Here is a 19913-nt window from a genome sequence, read left to right as displayed (position 1 = left end):
CTAATTAAAAAGTATATAACTCCCTTGCTAACACTAGTGAGGGAGGCACTCTCCTTCCACCTTCTGATGTGTGTGTCAGAGGTTTTCTCTGTCCCTTTTCATATTTTAATAAAATTCTGCTACACAAAAGCAAAAAAAAAAAATTGCTTGGAGAAATATCAACAACCTTAAATATGCAGATGATACCACTCTTAAGGTAGAAAGATAAGAGGCACTAAAGAGCTTCTTGATGAAGGTGAAAAAGGAGAATGAAAAAGCTGGCTTAAATCTCAACATTCAAAAAACGAAAATTGTGGCATCTGGTCCCATTACTTCATGGGAAATAGAAGAGGAAATAATGGAAACAGTGGCAGATTTTATTTTCATGGGCTCTAAATCATTGCAGTGACAGCTGCCATAAATTAAAAGATGCTTGCTTCTTGGAAGAAAAACTATGACAAACCTAGACAGCATATTAAAAAGCAGAGACATCACTTTGCCAGCAAAAGTCTGTCTAGTCAAAGCTATGTTTTTTTCAGTAGTCATGTACAGATGTGAGAGTTGGACCATAAAGGCTGAGTGCTGAAGAATTGATGTTTTTGAACCGTGGTGCTGGAGAAGACTCTTGAGAGTCCCTTGGATAGCAAGGAGATCAAACCAGTCAATCTTAAAGGAAAGAAAAGAAAGAAAGTGAAGTTGCTCAGTCATGTCTGAAGCTCTTTGTGACCCCATGGACTGTAGCCTACCAGGGTCCTCTGTCCATGGAATTTTCCAGGCAAGAGTACTGGAGTGGGTTTCCATTTCCTTCTCCAGGGGATCTTTCCGACCCAGGGATAGAACTCGGGTCTCCCACATTGCAGGCAGATGTTTTACCATCTGAGCCACCAGGGAAGCCCTCTAAAGGAAATCAACCCTGAATACTCATTGGAAGGATTGATGCTGAAGCTCCAATACATTGGCCACCTGATGGGAAGAGCTAACTCACTGGAAAAGACCTCGATGCTGGGAAAGATTGAGGGCAGGAGGAGAAGGGGCCAACAGAGAATAAGATGGTTGGATGGCATTATTTACTTAATGGACATGAGTTTGAGCAAACTCTGGGAGATAGTGAAGGACAGGGAAGCCTGGCATGTTGCAGTCCATGGAGAGTTAGACACAACTTAGCCACTGAACAACAACAATCAGTATTCTTGCCTGGGAAATCCCGTAGATAGTGCAGCCTGGTGGGCTACAGTCCATGGAGTTGCAAAAGAGTTGGACACAGATTAGTGACTAAACAACAACAACAAAAATTCATTTCTTTCTGATGCAGAATTCACTTTTACCCAATTAGAAGTAGGAGCTATATCATATGGAGAAGGCAATGGCACCCCACTCCAGTACTCTTGCCTGGAAAATCCCATGGATGGAGGAGCCTGGTAAGCTGCAGTCCATTGGGTTGCTAAGAGTCAGACAGGACTGAGCAATTTCACTTTCACTTTTCACTTGCATGCACTGGAGAAGGAAATGGCAACCCACTCCAGTGTTCTTGCCTGGAGAATCCCAGGGACGGGGGAGCCTGGTGTGCTGCTGTCTACGGGGTCACACAGAGTTGGACACGACTGAAGTGACTTAGCATAGCATAGCATAGCATATCATGTTTGGAAACTATAAAGCAAAGTTATAGAATTTAAAATTATATCTCTATCCCATTTGAGCTTTCATTATTTCATTATTTATTTTGTTTAGTTTTCTTCTTAGGGGACAATTTCAATGTCTTCAATGTCTTACAATTTCAATGTAAGGTTAGTTTTCAATCATAAATTTGCTAAAAGCTTCAAAAGTGATAGTCTTTTTTTTCACCACATCATTCGTTGAATAAATTCATTAAAGATTTCCAACTTTCTAAATAGAAGAAATCAAAACATACAGGACCCACTAAAAAAAAAAATCACTGTTGTGAGGACAGCAGAGATTGACTTACAGACCAGTTACTCAAGACTTCAAACATTTCTAATGTCTGCTTAATGGTGGGCAATAACAATAAAGTATAAACTGCCATGCTTGCTTTTTAAAAAACTGTTTTCAACATCAGCTTCTCTCAGTTTGTTTGGGTAGGCAATTTACACTTGCACTGTATTTATATAACTGTTCCTCGCTGAAGCATTTATGTATCTTTAAAAAATATAGCATTTTTATATGTACATTTTTATAATACAATATAAATGTAAACATATAAATTTTGTGTCAGCTATGATTCAGCAGTTTTAAGTCTAAAGTTACTAAAGGGATGTGGGCCACCAATGTTTCCTTACTTAATAAAATAGTCCAAAACACCTTAATTTTAATTTTTATGAGCTATCCCATTTCCATTATTAAAAACATGATTTCTGTCTATATACACATGAAAATAGATTCAGATTTTTGGACACTTTAAAGTATATTTTGTGTATGACCTTTATATGCTTGTTATAAAAGTATTTTAAGTTCAAAGCAGTATTATACTTGCTAATAATTATCAATATTTTAATCTTGCTGTACTTTTCATCAGAATTCCTAGGACACTTCCCACTAAAGATATTAAGACTCTAGAAAAATAAAAGATGACAATTGTTCACTAAATAAAAGCAACTTGGGGGTGGGAAGTAGAAGCTGTTTGAGAGTATACAACCAAATCATAGTGTACATTTAAATTACAAAATTTCTTATTTTTTCAGTTTAAACAATTCTTAAAATTTCCTTTCAAAAAGCATATTGATTATATATTAAACACGTATCAAATATTGCAAACATATTTTTCTCCTTTTACTAGTAACCCCTGTCCCCCTAAACAAAATCCTAGTGAAATAGATACTGGGTGTGTGCTCAAAGCCTGTGCACGTAGGCTATACGTAGGTTTGGTCTGCTGTGTTTCCTCTGAGTAAAGAATTAGAAATGTATGGCCTGCAGCCTGTATAACTGCACCTTTGTGGAGCTTGCTATGTAGGAACATATTCTTCATATAATTTTTAAAGACCTTTTCTTTGCCAAAAAATAAATCATGTTCATTACAGAATAGTTGGAAAATATAAAAAAGTACAGGAAAAAAAAAACCCCTGTAATCCTACCACCTAGTGATACCTACTGATGATACTCTGGTGTGTTTACTTCCTGTCCTTCTTTTTACACAAACAAAAATATAAAAGTATACCTACAAAAATACGATTATGCTGTTTACAGAGTTTGAGTTCCTGCTTTTCTCAATGGATCAAATGTTCTTGGTTACTTCCCTTTCTCCTTATATGTTCTTTATAAAAATGTATGATTAATGGCCAAAAATATCTTCATTGAATGGATATAGCATAAGGCAAAATAAAGAATGGCATTTATAATTTTATAGCTTTTAAAGTTTGTGTAAGTGTACTTACTTTGTGTAAGTAAAATTTAGTTTTTTTTTTTTTTTTTTTTACCAAAATTGTTATATAAAATAAAACCTTAAAAGCTATAAAATTACAGATATCACATTTTTGACAACTGATGTCTCTCAGCATGCTATTCAACCGGTGGTACAAAGCCTCTTTATGGTTCCATAACTCCTCAAAGGCTGGGGAGGGTCAACAAGATAGGCACTGCACGAGATATGACGTTCCCATGTTTCAGGTCATGTCCCAAGGTCCATTTGAAATTGAATCTGTAATGTCACACATGGATAACTGAAGGTCTGCTTGTAAAGTCCACATGCTGAACTCCTACAAGCTGTAAAACAGAGTTGATGGGTTTATGATCCAACCTATTCCTATCATGGTGTATAAAATGGATGTTGTTACCTAGAAGAGAACAAGAATAAAAGGTAAAGGTTAACATATAGGGTTATTCATTAGATGTACTGCTTTCTAGAATCAGAGCAGTATTTTAACTTCTAATTAGTCCAAATGAAAAAGTTATTTACCTGGAGTACATAGCATTCTCCATATAATGAGGCAATAAATTTTAATTAAGGTAGTAAAGCATGACAAAAATTATGGTTAAATAAGGTTGGTACTTAATGCTTTATGAGCTCCAAAGGGAAAGACTCTTAAATTATAACCTTCTGTTCAGTTCAGTCGCTCAGCCGTGTCCGACACTTTGCGACCCCATGAATGGCAGCACTCCAGGCCTCCCTGTCCATCACCAACTCCTGGAGTTCACTGAGACTCACGTCCATCGAGTCAGTGATGCCATCCAGCCATCTCATCCTCTGTCGTCCCCTTCTCCTCCTGCCCACAATCCCTCCCAGCATCAGAGTCTTTTCCCGTGAGTCAACTCTTTGCATGAGGTGGCCAAAGTACTGGAGTTTCAGCTTTAGCATCATTCCTTCCAAAGAAATCCCAGGGCTGATCTCCTTCAGAGTGGACTGGTTGGATCTCCTTGCAGTCCAAGGGACTCTCAGGAGTCTTTTCCAACACCACAGTTCATTAAATGTAATTAAATGAAACAGCTTGTCAGACAGATAGGAAGAATATGGAACTAGTGTACATATCAAACCAGAAAATCATCTGTTTCTTAAATGTGATAACAGAATAAATCACTTCCTTAAAAAATTTACTCCTAATTACCAATTTAATAGCCTACATATATTATAACCATAGACTAAAAGAGGCTGAAAAATAAGAGCATTAAGACAATCAGTTATATAATATATTTCTTCTACATGCTCAAATGAAATAGTAGTATAGTCTAGATCCTGTTTACTTTAATTCTTGGAATCAAGACCAGAATTTTAACATAAAACATTAGATTACTAAATATCATAAGAGGCCTGTTTTCTGCATTGTACCTATATGCTATCCACACTAACCATTGTAGATTAAATATCATAAACCCACAGATACCACATTTTTGACAACTGATGTCTCTCAGCATGCTATTCAACCAGTGGTACAAAGCCTCTTTATGGTTCCATAACTCCTCAAAGGCTGGGGAGGGTCAACAAGATAGGCATTGCACGAGGATATGACATTCCCATATTTCAGGTCATGTCCCAAGGTTCATTTGAAATTGAGAGAATCTGTAATGTCACACATGGACAGAAAAACATCTATTTCTGCTTTACTGACTATGCCAAAGTCTTTGACTGTATGGATCACAATAAACTGGAAAATTGGATCATAAACCCATCAACTCTGTTTTACCACTTGTAGGAGTTCAGCATGTGGACTTTACAAGCAGACCTTGAGTTATAGGCTTTTTATCAAATAAGTTCAGTTCAGTTGCTTAGGCGTGTCCGACTCTTTGCGACCCCATGAACTGCAGCATGCCAGGCCTCCCTGTCTATCTCCAACTCCTGGACTTTACTCAAACTCATGTCCATTGAGTTGGTGATGCCATCTAACCATCTCATCCTCTGTCATGCCCTTCTCCTCCAGCCTTCAATCTTTCCCAGCATCAGGGTCTTTTCAAATAACTCAGCTCCTCCCATCAGGTAGCCAAAGCATTGGAGTTTCAGCATCAACATCAGTCCTTCCAATGAACACCCAGGACTGATCTCCTTTAGGATGGACTGGTTGGATCTCCTTGCAGTCCAAGGGACTCTCAAGAGTCTTCTCCAACACCACAGTTCAAAAGCATCAATTATTTGGCACTCAGCTTTCTTTATAGTCCAACTCTCACATCCATACATGACTACTGGAAAAACCATAGCCTTGACTAGATGGACCTTTGTTGGCAAAGTAACGTCACTGTTTTTTAATATGCTGTCTAGATTGGTCATAACTTTCCTTCCAGGGAGTAAGTGTTTTTTAATTTCATGTCTGCAGTCACCATCTGCAGTGATTTTGAAGCCCAAAACAATAAGTCAGCCACTGTTTCCACTGTTTCCCCATCTGTTTGCCATGAAGTGATGGGACTGGATGCCATGATCTTAGTTTTCTGAAAGTTGAGCTTTAAGCCAACTTTTTCACTCTTCTCTTTCACCTTCATCAAGAGGCTCTTTAGTTCTTCTTCATTTTCTGCAATAAGGGTGCTGTCATCTGCATATCTGAGGTTATTGATATTTCTCCCACCAATCTTGATTTCAGCTTGTGCTTTGTCCAGTCCAACATTTCTCATGATGTACTCTGCATATAAGTTAAACAAGTAGGGTGACAATATATATAGCCTTGACGTACTCCTTTTCCTATTTGGAAACAGTCTGTTGTTCTGTGTCCAGTTCTAACTGTTGCTTCCTGACCTGCATACAGGTTTCTCAAGAGGCAGGTCAGGTGGTCTGGTATTCCCATCTCTTTCAGAATTTTCCACAGTTTATTGTAATCCACACAGTCAAAGGTTTTGGCATAGTCAATAAAGCAGAAATAGATGTTTTTCTGGAACTCTCTTGCTTTCTCGATGATCCAGCAGATGTGTGATCTCTGGTTTCTCTGCCTTTTCTAAAACCAGCTTGAACATCTGGAAGTTCATGGTTCACATACTGTTGAAGCCTGGCTTGGAGAATTTTGAGCATTACTTTACTAGCGTGTGAGATGAGTGCAATAGTGCAGTAGTCTGAGCATTCTTTGGCATTGCCTTTCTTTGGGATTGGAATGAAAACTGTTTCCAGTCCTGTGGCCACTGCTGAGTTTTCCAAATTTGCTGGCATATTGAGTGCAGCACTTACACAGCATCATCTTTCAGGATTTGAAATAGCTCAACTGGAATTCCATCACCTCCACTAGCTTTGTTCATAGTGATGCTTCCTAAGGCCCACTTGACTTCACATTCCAGGATGTCTGGCTCTAGGTGAGTGATCACACCATCATGATTATCTTGGTCATGAAGATCTTTTTTGTACAGTTCTTCTGTGTATTCTTGCCACCTCTTCTTAATATCTTCTGCTTCTGTTAGGTCCATACCATTTCTGTCCTTTATCAAGCCCATCTTTGCATGAAATGTTCCCTTGGTATCTCTAATTTTCTTGAAGAGATCTCTAGTCTTTCTCATTCTATTGTTTTCCTCTATTTCTTTGCATTGATCACTGATTCTTACCTCTCCTTGCTATTCTTTGGAACTCTGCATTCAAATGGGTATATCTTTCCTTTTCTCCTTTGCTTTTCACTTCTCTTCTTTTCACAACTATTTGTAAGGCCTCCTCAGACAGACATTTTGCTTTGTTTCATTTCTTTTCCATGGGGATGGTCTTGATCCCTGTCTCCTGTACAATGTCCCGAACCTCTGTCCATAGTTCATCAGGCACTCTGTCTATCAGATCTAGTCCCTTAAATCTATTTCTCACTTCCACTGGATAATCATAAGGGATTTGATTTAGGTCATACCTGAATGGTCTAGTTGTTTTCCCTACTTTCTTCAATTTCAGTCTGAATTTGGCAATAAGGAGTTCATGATCTGAGCCACAGTCAGCTCCTGGTCTTGTTTTTCCCGACTGTATAGAGCTTCTCCATCTTTGGCTGCAAAGAATATAATCAATATGGTTTTGGTGTTGACCATCTGGTGATGTCCATGTGTAGAGTCTTCTCTTGTGTTGCTGGAAGAGGGTGTTTGCTATGACCAGTGTGTTCTCTTGGCAAAACTCTACTAGTCTTTGCCCTGCTCCATTCTGTACTCCAAGCCCAAATTTGCCTGTTACTCCAGGTGTTTCTTGACTTCCTACTTCTGCATTCCAGTCCCCTATAATGAAAAGGACATCTTTTTTGGGTATTAGTCTAAAAGGTCTTGTAGGTGTTCATAGAACCATTCAACTTCAGCTTCTTCCGGTGTTACTGGTCAGGGCATAGACTTGGATTACTGTGATACTGAACAGTTTGCCTTGGAAACAGAGATCATTCTTTCGTTTTTGAGACTGCATCCTAATACTGCATTTCAGACTCTTTTGATGATTATGATGGCTACTCCATTTCTTCTAAGGGATTCCAAAATAAAATACTTGGTTAACCGTGATAAGATATTTGTATAAGTAAGTAAACCCAGCTCTTTCCTTAAAGGAGCTATAATTTTTCCAAAGTGTAGTATCAAAATTTTCTCTTTATTAAGTCTGTTCCCATCCTGGCACACAAATGATGCTTTCTGTGTGCTCTTCATTCTTAAACAACAGAATGCATGCTCAAATGATGTCAAAACTTAAAGATGAGGGACTCAAAAAATAATGCCTTACAAGTCTGAGGATGGAAATAATTCATTCAGAAGTATGACTCAATGTCATTCTAGGAGAATTTATAGGATTCATTCTCATAAAACAAGGCTTGTTTTTTGGCTAGTCTAACTAGTGTAAATCTGTGAGAAGAAAAGGGAGATTAAATAAAATGAAAGATTTTAGCTAGCTATAATGCTTCAGCAACAAAAAGTTACAATACTTGGTCAAAATCTTCCTTCTAAAGACTTCCTTTTAGACATGTGGAATTTATTAAAGTAAATGTTAATTTTATAACTTGGAGCAGCTACACTCACTAATATGGACAGTTTTAAAGACAAAGAAGAACCAAGAAAAATTAGTTTATGAGACAGTGAGTTAGGCTTTTTGGGTGTTCAATACTTGAACATGGTTGAGCTCCAATGCCCAACCATTTAGCAGAGGGAAGCCAAAGGAATTTTAGGTGGTCCAAATTGATCAGTGAAGCTACTTATAGATCAATGGAACAGGATAGAAAGCCCAGAAATAAACCTAAGCACCTATGGTCAATTAATCTATGACAAAGAAGGCAAGAATACACAATGAAGAAAAGACAGTCTCTTCAATAAGTGGTGCTGGGAAAACTGGACAACTATATGTAAAAGAAATTAAAACATTCCCTGATACAATATATAAAAGTAAACTCAAAATGGATTAAAGAAAGACCTAAAGATAAGATTGCATACTATAAAACTCCTAGGGGAAAACAGAGGCAGAACACTCTGACATATATTAGAGCAATATCTTTTGGATCTACCTCCTAGAGTAATGCTGCTGCTGCTAAGTCACTTCAGTCGTGTCTGACTCTGTGCGATGCCATAGACGGCAGCCCACCAGGCTCCCCTGTCCCTGGGATTCTCCAGGCAAGAACACTGGAGTGGGTTGCCATTTCCTTCTCCAATGCATGAAAGTGAAAAGTGAAAGTGAAGTCACTCAGTCGTGTCCGACTCTTTGTGACCCCATGGACTGCAGCCTACCAGGCTCCTCCATCCGTGGGATTTTCCAGGCAAGAGTACTGGAGTGGGGTGCCATTGCCTTCTCCACTAGAGTAATGAAAACAAAACAAAAACAAGCAAATTAAGTCTAGTTAAACTTAAAAGCTTTTGCACAGCAAAGGAAACCACAAACAAAATGGAAAGAAAACCCACAGAATGGGAGAAAATATGTACAAATGAAGCAACCAAAAGGGATTAATCTCCAAAATATACAAACAGCTCATGCAGCTCAAATCAAAAAACAAACAACCAATCAAAAATGGGCAGAATATTTAAAGAGACATTTCTCCAAAGATGTCATACAGATGGCCAAAAAGTACACGAAAAGATGTTTAACACTGTTACTTATTAGAGAAATGCAAATCAAAACTACAATAAGGTATCTCCTCACACTGGTTCGAATGGCCATTATCAAAAAGTCTACCAACAATAAATGTTGGAGAGGGTGTAGACAAAAGGGAATCTTCTTACAGGGTCAGTAGGAATGTAAACTGGTACGACCACTATGGAGAACAGTATGGAGGTTCCTTAAAAAACTAAATATAGGGCTTCGCTGGTGGCTCAGTGGTAAAGAATCTGCCAGCCAATACAGGAGACATGGGTTCAACCCCTGATCCAGGAAGATTCCACATGCTGAGCAGCAACTAAGCCCACATGCCACGACTATTGAGCCTCTGCTCTAGAGCCCCAAAGCCACAACTCCTGAGCCCACAGGCCACAACTACTGAAGCCCTACAGTAGGGCTTCAGTGCTACAGTGCTCCGCAGGCAACAAGAAAAGCCCCTGGAACGAGAAGCCTGTGCACCTCAACTAGAGAATAGCTGCCACTTGCCACAACCAGAGAAAAGCCTGCATAGCAACAAAGACCTAGCACAGCCAAAAATAAAGAAATAAAAAATTTAAAAAAACCCCAAGAACTACCATATGATCTAGCAATCCCACTCCTGGGTATGAATCTGGAGAAAACCATAATTTAAAAAGATACATGCACTCCAATGTTCGCTGCAGCACTATTTACAATAGCCAGGACATGGAAGCAACCCAACGTCCATCAACAGAGAAATGGATATAGAAGATGTGGCGCATATACACAATGGAATATTAGCCATAAAAAAGAATGAAATAATGCCATCTGCAGCCACATGGATGAACCTAGGGATTATCATACTAAATGAACTAATCAAAGAAAGAGAAATATCATATGACATCATTTACATGTGGAATCTAAAAAAAATGATACAAATGAACTTATTCACAAAACAGAAACAGACTTCAACTTATGGTTGCCAAAGGGGAGAGATGGGGGGAGGAATAAATTAGGAGTCTGAAAGTAACATATATACACTACTATATATATAATAGGTAATCAACAAGGACCTACTGTATTGAACAGGGAACTCTACTCAATATTTTGTAATAAGCTACATGGGAAACATAATGCTGAAAAAATCCATTTCCTCTAAGGGATTCTTGCCCACAGTAGTAGATATAATGGTCATCTGAATTAAATTCACCCATTCCAGTCCATTTTAGTTCACCTAAAATATAGATGTTTACTCTTGCCATCTTCTGCTTGACCACTTCTAATTTACCTTGATTCATGGACCTAACATTCCAGGTTCCTAAGCAATATTGCTCTTTACAGCATCGGACTTTATTTCCATCACCAGTCACATCCACAACTGGGATCATCCACAACTTTGACTCTGTCTCTCCATTTTTTCTGGAGTTATTTCTCTACTCTTCTCCAGTAGCATATTGAGCACCTACTGACCTGGGGAGTTCATCTTTCAGTGTCATATCTTTTTGCCTTTTCATACTGTCATGGGGTTCTCAAGGCAAGAATACTGAAGTGGTTTGCCATTCCCTTTGCCAGTAGACCACATTTTGTCAGAACTCTCTACCATGACCCATCTATCTTGGGTGGCTCTACAAAGCATGGCTTACAGTTTCATTGAGTTAGACAAGGCTGTGGTCTGTGTGATCAGTTTGATTGGTTTTCTGTGATTGTGGTTTTCATTCTGTCTGCCCTATGAAGGACAAGGATAAGAAGCTTATGGAATCTTCTTGATGGGAGAGGCTGACTGTGGGGGAAACTGGATCTTGTTCTGAGGGGCAGGGCCATGCTCAGTAAATCTTTAATCCAATTTTCTGTTGATGGGCAGGGCTGTGTTCCCTCCCTGTTGTTTGACCTGAGACCAAACTATGGTGGAGGTAATGAAGATAAAGGTGACCTCCTTCAAAAGGTCCTGTGGATGCACTGCCGCACTCAGTGCCCCCGGCCCTGCATCAGGCCACCACCAACCCATGTCTCCACCGGAGACTTCTAGACACTCCCGGGCAAGTCTGGGTCAGTCTCTTGTGGGGTCACTGCTCTTTTCTCCTGGGTCCTGGTGTGCACAAGGTCTTGTTTGTGCCCTCCAAGAGTCTGTTTCCCTAGTCCTGTGTAACTTCTGTAATCAAATCTCAGTGGCCTCCAAAGTCAAATTCTCTGGGGGTTCTCAGTCCCTTTGGCAGATCCCCAGGTTAGGAAATCTGTTGTGGGTCCTAGAACGTTCTTAACAGTGCAAGAATTTCTTTGGTATAATTGTTCTGCATTTTGTGGGTCGTCTGCTCACCTCCACTGAAATTTTTAAAGAGTATGATAGCCACATACAAATTACCGAAGCACCACTGATTTTCCCTATCCCAAATACCTGGAATCCCTCAGGCATGGAATGACGGCCACAGTACGTCCAGTAAACAGACAGCAACAATATACAGGAGTGTTTGAAAACCAATGATGTCCCCTGTGAAAGCAGAGCATCCTGACTGCTGCCATGTCCACTTTTACATGGTGGCTATTTTAAAAAGAAAGTGGATGGCCTCTTGAGTTCTAGAAAGCATGAAAAGCACACTGCTGAAGCTGAGCTTTGATGCTTACCTGGACCTAAAATGAGTGTTCCGCCTTGCTGAGCTGGATCTCCTTGAAAATCAAAAAGAGGGCCAGTTACTGCTCTCCACAGGCTCCGAATGCTTCCTGAGAGTATATTTGATTTTACATGGGGGCTCTGTCCTGAAATATTAGGAATTGTCTTTAGATGTTATCATTTTATATTTGACTTGATGTTAAGATAATGTTAGTATTTTTAGAAAACAGTCTCTCTCTTATGTGTTATCTTACTTTTGACTTGCCTTTTTCTCTTCCTTCGAGGAACAGTTTCTCGGCCTTTCACTACCGATGTTTTAGACCAGATAAGTCTTTGTCCTGAGTAACGTAGGGTGAATACCATCATCCGTGCTCTCTGAACTTACTACATGCCATAGCAACCACCATTCACCAAGCTGTGACAACTGAATATGTCTCTAGACAGTGGCAAATATCCCCTGGCAGGGGGGAGGGGTCAAAATTGTCCCCAGTTGAGAACTACTGCTTTAAAAGAAGAAGTGATGACTGACCCAGACAATTTTCTGCCACTGAAAAATGTCAGCTATAGAATTCTCCAACTGGCAGCACTTTCCTTTTTAATCCCCATGTATATTTGGTTTCGTCTCTTACCTAGTAATAGATAACTACATTCCTCTTCAGATGACATTGTGGCACAGACTACTGTTATATGCTGGTCGAAACTTGTTTACTCTTTCTGGGACCGCAACTAGACATTTCCCAGTCTTCCTGGGGTTTGGTAGGGCTGTATGATTACAATCAAACCAATGAGTAAAATAATGTGTGCCACTTCCACAGCATCTCCTAAAAACCTCTCCAGAGGTGATTATCCATGTTTCTTCTATTAGGTTGGTGCAAATATAGCTGCAGTTTTTGCATTGTTGAAATTTGCCATTTGATTTTGGAATACATTCTTAATAAATGTGGTTATGTTATATATCATTTTAATGCACATTTCTCATTTTATGTTTTTTTGCTAATGACTTATTACTTGCTATTTATTTCATATTTATTTTGGACTATGGAAATGATGTTAGACAACCAAGTCTGAGCAATTTTCTCATTTGAGTTTAAAATGAATCATAAAGCAGTAGAAACAACTCAGTAATGCATTTGGCCCAGGAACTGTTGATTAATGTACAGTGCAGTGGTGGTTCAAGTTTTGCAAAGGAGACAAGAGCCTTGAAGATGAGGAACGTAGTGACCAGCCATTGGAAGCCGACAACGACCAACTGAGATCATCAAAGCTGATCCTCTTACAACTACATGAGAAGTTGCCAAAGAACTCAACATAGGCCATTCTACAGTCATTGGGCATTTGAAGCAAATTGGAAAGGTGATAAAGCTTAATGAGTGGGTGCCGCATGAGCTGACGGGAAATTTTTAAAAATGTCATTTTGAAGTGTTGTCTTCTCTTATTCTATGCAACAACAAGGAAGCATTTCTCAATTGGATTGCGATGTGCAAAGAAAAGTGGATTTTATATGACAACTGGTGATGACCAGCTCAGTAGCTGGACAGAGAAGAGGCTCCAAAGCATTTCCCAAAGCCAAACTTGCACCACAAAAAGGTCGTGGTCACTGTATTCACTACAGCTTTCTGAATCCTGGTGAAAACATTACATCTGAGAAGTATGCTCAGCAAATTGATTAGATGCATCAAAAACTGAAACACCTACCCCTGGCATTGGTCAATAGAAAGGGCCCAGCTCTTCTCCATGATAATGCCCACACATAGCACAATCAATGCTTCAGAAGTTGAATGAATTGGGCTACGTAGTTTTGCCTCATTCGCCATATTCACCTGACCTCTTGCCAACTGACTACCACTTCTTCAGCGAGGAAAATGCTTCCACAGCCAGCAGGAGGCAGAAAATGCTTTCCAAGAGTTCATTGAATCCCAAAGAATGGATTTCTACACTACAGGAATAAACCAACTTATTTCTTGTTGGCAAAAATGTGTTGATTGTAATGATTCCTACTTTGATTAATAAAGATGTGTTTGAGTCTACTTATGATTTAAAATTTATGGTCTAAAACATCAATTACTTTTGCACCAACCTAAATACATCCTTTGGAATTTGGATTGACAATGGCAGAGCCACATGATGGAAGAGGCCTGAGTCTTTCCTACTGTGTCCCTCAATTGCTGCTTGGAGAAGCACCCAATAGAAATATCCTTCTTGAAATGTGAATGAATAGGAACTAACCTCATTCTTTATATGCCACTGAGACTTTGAGGTTTAGCTGTAACAACAGTAACTATAGCTACCTCTCCATCTTTGCTTGTCAGTTTTTCTATTTCCTTTCTCACAGTGACTGATACTTTCACTACCTTTGAGTAAAGAAACTACCTTTCTTATAACTTATCCTTTTCCTACCCCTGCCTTTTATTAAAAAAAAATCTGGACTCCACCAATTCTAAGGCCAGAGAGTGACAGAGCAGTGAGACATTGCAGCCCAAGTCTTCCTGCCTCTCCAAGTGCATGTCAACCAGTGCACACCAGTTACCAGTCCCATTTATCTTCTCCTGTGGGAGTCACAGCACAGAGCTAACCCCTCAGCCCTGGGGTCCAGCTTCAACTAGTGCTTTGGGCTTTTTACTTTAATGATTATGCTGCCTTTGACCTGCCTGATTTCTTAATATATCCAGATAACTATTATTTTCTTCATCTCTCCAACTTTTCTGTTTCTTTCATGTTTATAGGAGGATGGACATTCATTCATCTTACCAAGAAACAAATACATTCTCATTAACTTAGAGATATGGGTAAAGAGACTAAAGTTTATGTTTTTAAGGATTTTATACCTAAAATAAATGTTCATAAATCCAAACTATCCCCTTATGTCCAAAGAAGGGTCATTTAATATTTCTGAAATTTTAAAAATTCAATAGAAGAAGATTCCACAACCTAGAATTTCACAGTCTTGGCTGTAAAGCACAATCTAATTTTGCCAGTATGAATTTAGTTATGTGTAAAACTCCTGTTTTTTTTTTTTTTTAATTTTTTCCTCTTTACTTTGATTCTTGGACTCAAGACCAGAATTTGAATTTGAAATATTAGATTAAGTATTGTAAGAAGCATGTTTCCTGCATGCACTTATCTGCTGTCTATAGCAATCACTATAGATTTAATACCATAAACTGGCTTATTATCAAGTAAGGCAAAATGAAATATCAGGTAAACCCATTACTTCCTTGAATTTAGTGGCTTTATTTTCTTATTCTTTGTCTTTATAACCTGTCCCATTAATTTTAAATTATTATATTTTATTTTCAATGTTGTTTTCAAGTAGGATTATTCTTAGACTGATTCTAAGACTTGTGCTTTTTCAGGTGGGAACTTTAAAAAATGATTTCATGAGCACCTAATGTTTTCTGTTTGGAAAAAGAGTTGTTTGACACAGATCAAAGGAGTTTAAATGATTTGAATATAGTTTCTTTATAATTATAAGCATATATTTTGCTTTAAATTCATGTTTTTTTGCAATTCTCTCTCTTTATTGAGGCAATGAATGATGAGGTGTTACTAAAGTAAAACTCACAGTTTATATCAAAAGCAGCTAAATGATAAACAGACCTTACATATGCTGAGGCTCTGATACAGCACAGGAAAGTAGTCTACCAAAGATTAACATTCACAATCTGTACTGTTGCAATTTCCTATACTAAAAAGAGAGGAGAAAAAAAAGAACAAATTCTTTATCTATGGTACCTCATCATTAGTTTTAATAAAGTTTAGGTCGCTTTCTTCAAAAACATTAGTAAAGGAAGGGATCATGTCAACTCCGCTTCATAAGTAGCAGCTCTGTGATCTGTCCCTCTGTGTCTCTACTTCAGGCCCTGTCATTTCTTTCTAGCCTGTTACTACAAACTTGTCAAGAATACCAATGACAATTGATATCTCCTGTTTGGCACATTCCAATTGCTTCTCTACCTGGCAACAAGACTTCTCCACTCAAACACTTTTATGACTCCCCCACTGCCTTGAGAACAAATCCAAACTCCTTGGCTTGTTCCCAGACTCAGTCCCTTGGCTGACACAATTCCCAACTGGCTCCTAGGCTCTGGCCAGACATAGAGAACTGCAGTTCTCCAAGAGTCAAAATTTTTCATACTGATGTGCTACTTTCTGTCAGCTGCAGCATTCCCAGCCTTACTTCATCCAGCTAACTCCTTAAAGAGTGAGCTTAGACAACACCATTTCTAAGAAGACCTCCCAGATTCTTCTCTCCCTGTGCCTTTCTGGTATTACAGGCATTTCTGTATTACAGGTATTGCCAATACATGCTCTCCTCTTTTACAAGCCCTAAGCTGTAATGTAATTAACTGTTTGCTTCTTTCTCCCAGGGCAGATTATGAGCATTGGGAGGGCAGGGGCTGCGTCTTTTGTCACAGTTGTCCTGGGAACAGCCAACACAGTGGGTGCCATGGGTGTCATTCTCAACATTTGTTGAGAATAAGTGATCTGGGTTCTAGTTGAGTTCTCTTGCTTGGTATTTCAGAAGCCAAGTTCCTTTTATCTAAAACACATATCAATAGTTCACCTAAAGCTTATGGCACTTTTAATTATAAAGAACTGTGCAAGGGCAGGGAATGTGGACCATATAGAGATGAATAAAACATCAAACCTTTCAACTAACTATTCTACTAATCACCTTAAGTTCGATCATAGAGTATATAATAAAGTACAAGGTGCTATTAAAAAAAAATGAGGGAAGCAATTGTTTCTGCTGGTAGAGCTATTTACAGCCCCTTTGAGTTGGGCTTTAGATGAAAACTAACATTTCATCAGTTAAAGAACATAAGAGTGTTCAAAGCCATGTGTTGAGGTATGAAAATATATTAACTTAAGCAATATTATTTTTCTTTTAAATACAAAAGTAAAATATACTCATTGTGAAAAAAAAAATATAAAAGCCACTTTTCTCACTCCTATGTCTTGGGGTAAACATTGCAATGTCTTTTAAAACAATTTTCATCACATACACATATATAATAGTATAGATACTTATGTTTATGAAAATGGTTTTTATTTTCACAAAAATGAAATCATACTGAAAACACTGCTTTGAACTTGCATTTTTTCATTCATTTAGAAATTCACCAACAGCCTTCCATGTCATTACATCCAGGAAATGAATCTTTTAGAGTATCATGAATCTGGACCACTTACTAGAATGATAAAGAGCAGGCTGATTTATGAATTTACCATTTGTTCCCCTATGCATATATATACTTATGTGAAATGTGAAATACACTATTAGCATTTCCTACTTGAGACATGTCTTACCTGAGGAGGCAATTTCTTCACCTCTTTTCATTCCCAATCTTTTATAAATTTCTCTCTCAGGATCAACATAGATTTCATGAGAATACCCAGTTAGTTTACAGAAAGCCTGAAAAAAAATGTATAGCTGGAATTTTTATCAAGACAAATGAGAGAAAAATAGTGATAATCTGACTAAATTTTAGCAAACTTAGACCCAGGTTCGATCCCTGGGTCAGGAAGATCCCCTGAAGAAGGGGATGGCTACCACTCTTGGCCTGGAGAATTCCATGGACAGGGGAGTGTGGCAGGCTATAAATTCATGGGGTTGCAAAGAGTTGGACATGACTGAGTGACTAACACTTCAGTGATTTAAGTAATTATATAATTTTTATGTCTAAAACAGATTTAGCCTGTTAGGGTCCCAATTGGCTATATATTTACCTCAATATGATGGTAGGATGACTGTCCAATCACTATGAGAGTGACATTTGCTTCCTTTAGGAGAGAAAAAGTACATATACATATTATTAGAAATTATGTTTCCCCTAATTATAACTTCCCCTAATTCAATTCTTTTCTTCCATTTTAATGCCATCTATAGGCTTCCAGAAGAATGGTATGAGTCAAAGCAATTATGCTAAAATATTCAATTAATTCAGATGATTCTTTTGCTAAGTAAGAATTTAAAAATAATAGTAATTCTCTACATTTTCCCAAAAGGCATACATTGAACTAGAATAAAAACTATTAAAGTAGGGTTATTTAATCAGACAATTTTATTCTTTCACATCTCAATTGACAAGGTCTGCTGAAAACAGATCTTAATTTTACAGAAGCTACCAATGCTTTCACTAAAAAGCTAACCTGGGGACAAATCTCTATATGCTTGAAGAAATACACCTGTACGTGGCTGTCACAAGAATGTGGAACTGTAATTCCATTAAGGATACAAATTTTTCACCTTTAAGTTATACTAGTAACTTCCTGTAATGAACAACTATTTGGAGTGTCTGTATTATAAAACTGAAGAAAAGAAAATATTTCTAGCATTTCTGTTTTTGGTAATTATGAATCAACATTTGAGAATAGGTAGGTTATCAGGTAACATCAAAATTATTATTACGGTTAGTACTTTTATAGTCAGGCAGTAATGAATAGGACAGAAATACACTTCCAATGAGTCTCTTCCCTTTTTGGAGGTGTTGGGGAGATGTGTGGGATGGTGATAATCTGGATTTGTGAGCGTCTGCGCTGGAGAGGCAGTGCATTCCGCCCCTCATGCCATCACACTCCTCATAAACTGCAGGTGAGTTTCACCAGGCCGCCCAGAAGCGGGCACGCTGCTGCTCACTCTAGGGAAACTTACTTGTAAGAAACTCTTGGGGATTTTGGCCAGATCTTCTACGTATTCCTTGCAGATGTAACACAGGAAATGCTGAAATCCCAACACAGGCAAAAAGGACAAGTTAGCAACTAACACTCTCGGAGTCAGAAATAACCAAGTACTTATGCGTGACGTAATGCAACACCCAAGACGGTTAGAGATGTCAAGGGTGCCCAAATGTGCACTGAAATTGGGCCCCACGCAGTCTCTGTTAGGCCTCTTCGCTCGCTGAGAAAATGGCCTTGGCTTGGCGGGCTGCTTTTCCTTTTCCGTTCAAGGAAGCGAGAGCGGAGTACGCCTTCCAGAAACCTTTAGTGCACGACCACTAGAGGAAGGGTCAGGCCCGGCGGGCTCCGTTCTCTGGTCCTGGACCCTTCCAGAGGCCCGATATAACTCCCCCCAGGGGAGGCCGTGGAAACAACCTCCATCCCTGCCTGCAGGTGAGGTCCCTGCGCTGGATCGTCCCGTCGCCCGTGCTCACCCGCACGAAGACCACGATAGCCCGGCGCTCTCGGAACAGCTCACCAAACAGCACAGGCCTCCCGGAGGCGTCCAGCACCGGCAGCTCGGCCACGGCGGCGGCCAGGGGCTGCCAGCTCGGGGGGCCGCTTGGGACTGGGGCTGGGGCGGCGTGACCGCTGACCTGCCGCGTGACCGGGGCCTCGGAAGGGGCTGCCATCGTGCCCTACGTCCGAGGGCCCTCGGAGAACGACCGAGCGGGCTCGAGGCTGGGTGGGTTGGATCGCGGCCAAGCGGAGCGCAAGGGGCGGGGCTCTCCGCGGGGCGGAGCTGCCCGGGGCCCAGGCTCGCTGCGGAGCTTCGGGGCCTAACCCGGTGCACCCGGTGGTTCTTAGGCAAGACCTCGAGAGTCTCCTTTTGACGTGGCTCTGATGGTTCCGAAGCTGCAGAAGGGTACAGAGCCACTCTCGAGTTTTCTGACCCAGCGGCTCATGGTAGGAAGAGAGACAGAGACGCAGAGAGAGACAGGGAGGCGGGATGGGGGGAGGGCGGGGGCGGAGAGAGAAGGAGAGACAGAGACAAGAGACAGGATGGGGGGAAGAGAGAAAGAGACAGAGACGGCGTGGAGCGGGGAGACTGGGGGAAGAGAGAGAAGAGAGAAAAGAGGAGAGCGAGATACCAAAGGCGAGAAAGGAGTGAAATATGAAGAAAGCCCCTGCCCTCCGTAGCCATCTGGGCTGCAGTTAGCTCTTAGTTACCTTTTCAAGAGAATCAGTTGCCTACCAAGCACATCCCCCCGCCCT

General features: G+C 39.8%; 1 protein-coding gene across 6 annotated transcripts; it reads right to left on the bottom strand.

Annotated features, from left to right (window-relative positions):
• Positions 1 to 362: 362 nt before the first annotated feature.
• PRXL2C (peroxiredoxin like 2C) lies at positions 363 to 19418 on the bottom strand. 6 transcript variants are annotated; one of them, XM_070375290.1, is made up of 7 exons: positions 19133 to 19418; positions 18634 to 18702; positions 17709 to 17762; positions 17289 to 17394; positions 11993 to 12034; positions 9052 to 9117; positions 3021 to 3764 (listed from the first exon to the last, which is right to left on the bottom strand). In XM_070375290.1, the coding sequence occupies exons 1-7, from the start codon at positions 19328 to 19330 to the stop codon at positions 3637 to 3639; spliced, it is 663 nt and encodes a 220-aa protein (XP_070231391.1). In that variant the 5' UTR covers positions 19331 to 19418; the 3' UTR covers positions 3021 to 3636. The 6 variants fall into 6 exon arrangements, with proteins under 6 accessions (XP_070231393.1, XP_070231391.1, XP_070231389.1 ...); XM_070375288.1 differs by having other exon boundaries at positions 11993 to 12124; positions 19133 to 19417; XM_070375292.1 differs by lacking the exons at positions 3021 to 3764; positions 9052 to 9117 and adding an exon at positions 363 to 645 and having other exon boundaries at positions 11993 to 12124; positions 19133 to 19417.
• Between the last annotated feature and the right edge of the window lie 495 nt (positions 19419 to 19913).

Source organism: Bos mutus, chromosome 8 (assembly GCF_027580195.1).
Source record: "Bos mutus isolate GX-2022 chromosome 8, NWIPB_WYAK_1.1, whole genome shotgun sequence".
NCBI classification, from domain to species: domain Eukaryota; kingdom Metazoa; phylum Chordata; class Mammalia; order Artiodactyla; family Bovidae; genus Bos; species Bos mutus.
The sequence above is the reverse complement of the archived record's forward strand: the minus strand, read 5'-3'. Positions and strand labels throughout refer to the sequence as shown.

Coding starts and splice junctions, on each gene's coding strand:
- PRXL2C (XM_070375288.1), bottom strand. CDS start 19,330: ATGGCAGCCCCTTCCGAGGCCCCGGTCACGCGGCAGGTCAGCGGTCAC. Junction 17,763..18,633: donor TCCCCAAGAGTTTCTTACAA/GTAAGTTTCCCT, acceptor TCTCTCCTAAAG/GAAGCAAATGTCACTCTCAT. Junction 9,118..11,992: donor AACACTCATTTTAGGTCCAG/GTAAGCATCAAA, acceptor TCATTACTCTAG/TGGAGAAGGCAATGGCACCC.